General features: G+C 35.7%; 1 protein-coding gene across 1 annotated transcript in view; it reads right to left on the reverse strand.

Moving 5' to 3' along the window:
- Positions 1 to 32: 32 nt before the first annotated feature.
- Positions 33 to 5,078, reverse strand: part of LOC112139868 (serine/threonine-protein kinase DCLK1-like) — a gene marked incomplete at its 3' end in the record, with an annotated part of 8,047 nt that continues 3,001 nt past the window's right edge. The window contains exons 2-5 of the mRNA XM_024262705.2: positions 2,526 to 2,625; positions 2,150 to 2,266; positions 1,889 to 1,983; positions 33 to 117 (exon numbers count right to left, since the gene is read on the reverse strand). Of these exons, the coding sequence (XP_024118473.1) occupies positions 33 to 117; positions 1,889 to 1,983; positions 2,150 to 2,266; positions 2,526 to 2,625 (397 nt within the window). The remainder of the gene's footprint in view (positions 118 to 1,888; positions 1,984 to 2,149; positions 2,267 to 2,525; positions 2,626 to 5,078) is intronic.

The following is a 5,078-nucleotide window of genomic DNA, read 5'->3' on the forward strand; positions in this document are numbered from 1 at the left end:
TTTGAAGCTCAGATAGAACTAAGTTTATTTACCTTCAACCCCGGAGCCATCGTCATCCATGGAGCTGCAGATCTTGGTGGAAGCCAGTGAGAGTGAAGAGCCGCTGCAGGGGGATCCCTGCAAACAAGATGAAAGAAAACAGGAAACTGTTTAAACTAAAATGATAATATTTAAATTAAATAGGAAAAAGTTAGAACAATTCTGATAAATCAGAGTTCACTTCACTAACAATTAGTGAACAAACAAATTAATACTCTATGTAAGGCAAAACAATTTTAAATTTAGAAAATATGCTCTAAAAACATAAAAGATGTTAGAAAATTGTTGTACATAACATTTTATTTGAAATCAAAACTAGTTTTTGTTAAAAAATTTTTTTTTATGGTTTCTGTATGTGGTGTCCATGTATAAGAGTTAAAAATTCTATAGACGAGTGAAAACAATGGAGTTTTTTACATGAGTATCTGAATGTATGAGAATATTTTGATATGTCTCTGTTAAGATAGATAGTTCTCTTGTTCTTTTAGTTCTATTTTTGCTTTGATTGCTTGAAAAAAAAATTCTAAAACTAAATCCGTGATGTTTTCAGATTGGAAAACTCCATTGTTCCGAACCGAGTCTGTGGTCCGGATCGAGTTCTGAACCGTGCGTTTGCTCTGTATTCAAACTGTTTTCAACTGGATATTTCTGCTTTGAGCCAAAGCTTGTAAACCAAAGCACATGATGGAAGATCTCTTCAGTCATTGGCCAGGAATTACGAGGGCGGAACAAGAGTGAGAAATTATGGAAATTTATATTTCGTGGAAACAGATTCTGGTTCAGTTTAAGTGAATCAAGTGTGTCCAGTCTGAATACACCCTAAGGATTACTGTGATAAGGTTAAGTTTGTAAAATAACAGTTTTTCTATGGAGTGATTTTTGAGATCAAAATGCTCTTAATTGCAAACAAGATGTAAAGTGCTAAAAATAAAACACCATAATTTGCAAATTAAAATATATATATATTTTTTGCTTTTAAAAAATATTTTAGTGTTTGCCAACTTTCTTTTTCTTTTTTTTTCTTTTTTTTATCCCATAAACTTATGGTGGCACAAAAATCATTCCGTATTTTTCAAAATAAGTTTTTGATCATTGCAAGTTGTTGTGAAATCCAACAACCTGTCAAGTAAGTCTGGTACCAAAACCACTCAGCTAAATATTAAATATTTAAATATTTATTTTCAAAAAAGTAATGCTGACTGTATATGTCATTTAAAAAAATTAGGAAATAAAGATGTGAACCAGATTTTTTACGTTGATGAAAGCATGCTTAAACAATCCTTATCTCTAAGTTCTCCACACTTGTAGAAATATAAAGTGGAGCAGTAGAACTTTCATCATGCAGTGGAACTGAAGGAGATAGAGGTCATGTGACATAAAGGAAGCTTATCTCTTTAAATTCATTTAAACTGTGGAGTCTGGTCGTAGATAATTAAGTTATGCTAAAAGATGTTTGTGAACTTTGTCTCAGCTTGACTATGATTTATAATAATACTTGAGTTTAATATATTTTTGAATCTACATGTCTCTCTCTATCCATTTTCTAAACTCCTATTCACATCTAGAGACACTTTAGTCACCAATTAACCCACAAAACATGTTTTTGGACTGTGAGAAGAACCGGAGTGTCTGGAGAAAACTCACACATGGTCCCAGCTGGGGTTCAAACGTTGCATTAATAATACTATTCTAGTAAAACTCAAATAATCAGCTTTACATGTGAATAATTTTAAGGTTAAATAATTACAAAATTATTTATCAGTTTGATCAACCCACTTGCTTTCAAGACAAGAAACTACATAAAATACAAAAAGTGCATTAGTTCTAAAAGCGTAAATGTTCTTGTTACCTGCCGTCTTCTAAGGCTAGCTGGGCTGGTCGAGGAGGGGCTTGGAGATTTCCCCGAGCGAGGGGTCGACAGCTGACTGCCTGCGTTGCCGTTAACTGTTGGTGCAGCAAAATTTAAAACAAGAAAAAAATAAAAATAAAAAAATAATAAAACAAATATAAAGTTGTTGCCTTCTGTGAGTCTTTAAATACTGAAATCTTAAATAAAATGTGATTTTAAAAAAAAGTTGAATTCTTTAAAGATCTATAGAAACACACTCACCTGAACCAGGGGATGACGGGGATTTGCTTCTGCGGGAAAAGCCTCCACTTTTGGGGGAACAGCGACCTTGCATTGAGGAGATCCGTCCATATGAGGAAGACTTGGCCACTCTGCATTCTGGAAGTAAAGATGAAATACACTAATGTAGCTAATTTTATCAAATCTTATGAAAATATCCACAATGGTATTGAATACATTTGCAAACATAGGTTAAAAATGAAACATTAAACCACAAATGTATTAAACAAGGAGGAAAAGGGGAAAGATAAATAAAACAAAAACTTTAAAAAGTAGCATTTTTGGTGTTTTTTTTTCTTTTTATTTTATTTTTTTTATTGCACTTTGTTGTTCCATGAAGCTTTACTGTTGCACTTACCAGTTTCATCCAAGTTAAAGTCATCTTGATAGCGGAATTTTTCCGGCCCACAAGCAATAAATATGTCATCTTCCCCAAAAAAGTCTTGCAGACAAGTGACCTGGAAAAGAACATAGTTTTATTTATGTACAAGCAAAAATGTATTTTTTGATTGAATACAATTTAAGCTGTCTACTACTAATAAACTTTAAAAAGGGATAAACTGTAAACTTAGCTGTTAAATATGTTCTCAAATCCAGACAAGTACAAAAGTACATTTATATCTAATAGAAGCTGGAAAAAACAGAAAACAGCTAATAGGTAAAACACTAGGGAGGAATTATTGTTTTTTCTTTAAGTAAGTTGTCTTTCTTCATCCCAGAGAAAGGCATACCCCTTTTTTAAAATTATAAATCCTCATTGTGAGATTGTGTTGTTCAACAACACAGCTAACTCCCAACAAACCATGTTCAATACTAGCTGTGCAACAGGAAGGCTAATTTTTCATCCATTTTCCAAATCCACTTCACTCCTTTTGGGTTTGCTGGGATGCCGGAGCCTATCCCAGTCACTGCTGTTGAAAAAAGGTGGGGTACACCACGGATGGTTCGAAAAACCACCCACAAACAGACAAGGACACACTCACATTCACATCTGAAGCCTCGTTCACACCGACTTAGGCAATGGTCATTACAGTGACAACTATCAATGAAAAGTATTTGTAAATTCCAATAATATGTCATTTCGGGCTAACACATTAAACACTTCCACGTTCAACCATTGCTCTGCAAGTTTCTACTGTTTTTGTTTTTTGGCTCTATGTACAAAACATGCATGAACTGAATGTGAGTTCCAAGTTGAACCAGGTTAAACTTTGACCAATCAGGGACTAGGATTTGGTGGTAACGTCTTGATGGCGTCCTTATTAATTCATAGAAGTGCCAACTGTTTGCAATTGATCATGGAGGAGAAATAGTTTAGGGTTGAGACAGTTCAGTGTCAACACGCTTTTAGTGCATTCTTGAACGTGCATCAGATGCACATATAAGGACAGGAATGAGGAAAAAAGAGGCAAACTTGACATTTGACCTTCTTTTAAATGGTGGCACATACATAACTGGAGAGTAAAATACCTACAAAAGTAGGAACAAAAACATAGTAATGAAACTTTGCTACTGTTGCTGTTTTATAAACACTGCTATTCTCTGCTAGCACAATGACTCAGCACATCCATTAAGAATAGCACCCTCTTGACACACACACACAAACAAACACACTCCAGGAGCATCCTGTGCAAATATTGATCATCAGGGTCTATGATTTCCAGAAGCACGAGAGCAGCTGCTGATAGTCATCTCAGAAGAATACCTATGGAAGACGTCCAAACAACAGGAGCTAATTGATGCAGGCCATGCCAAACACCATAATACTGTTACTCAAGAAGCACTTAAGTGAGAACAAAACAAAGGTGCTTTTACAGGCAGAAGCTCTAAGTGCAGGAGGTGGAAGCTAAATAAGAATATCATGTGAGAGGATTCCAGCTGATCTAGATCCATTAAGCAGAAGTTTGGTGTAGTTTATCTGTTAAACATAGCAATCAGATCAGCTTGAAGTGACAGCAATGAGACGGGCCGACTTTTATTCTGGAAGTCAGATTTATGGGGACATCCTTGAAGCAGGAATGAATCATGGTAAAGCCCACAGCATGCTCCATTTAATGAGGGGAAAAACACTTTCTATAATGTTCTAATAGAGGATCGTGTGATACAGTAGGACTTAATGTAAAGTGGCTCACATTAGGTTTGAATGAATTCCTGACTGAAAATTTGTTCCGGATTATCGGGAGAGATGAACTCTGACTCACTTTAAGTGAACCAAATGTGTCCAGTCTGAATATACCTTGTTTTCACTGAGCGGTTTGTTTTCACGGCGCATGTGTGGTGTAGACCGCTAGCGTGTCATTGTAGTGTGACGACTAGAGAAGCAGCAACAATGGAGGTCATCCAGCAGCTCGTCTTTTTTCTTGCTTTACTTTTTATGCAACAGAAAACGTTGGAATTGCTAGCTTAACATTTTCGAATGTCCTCATCACTTTCTGCCAATCAACGGATGGCTACAGTGACTCCGCCCCTACCGTCTCGTTCTATTCTTCTATGGACCTACAACGGATGGGAACCTCAAAAAGTATGATTCAATACTGTTTAATGGGTCACGCTCTAAATACCGGACCGAACCGTACTGGACCGCTCAGTGGAAACAGCTTAACATTCCTTCTAAACATGGCTAACAGAATCAATTCTGCATGTATTAATATTCATTTTCAAATGTTCTGAGACATGATCATTAAATTGAGACACATTTCCAACAACGTATACCACTCTTGGCTTAGCCTGTAAACATCTCAGGCTGTGGTTGATTAATTAAAAAAAAAAAAACACCCAAAATAGTTTCACATTTGTTCTCTCGGTTCTGGAAGTCATAATTCAATTGTGTGCCTCTACATCTTCTGAAAATAAGTCAAACGTTCAAAGGACAAGTGTCATTTCTGAACCATAATCTATTTCTCTACCCAAT

Source organism: Oryzias melastigma, unplaced genomic scaffold (genome assembly GCF_002922805.2).
Source record: "Oryzias melastigma strain HK-1 unplaced genomic scaffold, ASM292280v2 sc01451, whole genome shotgun sequence".
In the NCBI taxonomy this organism is placed as follows: Eukaryota; Metazoa; Chordata; class Actinopteri; order Beloniformes; family Adrianichthyidae; genus Oryzias; species Oryzias melastigma.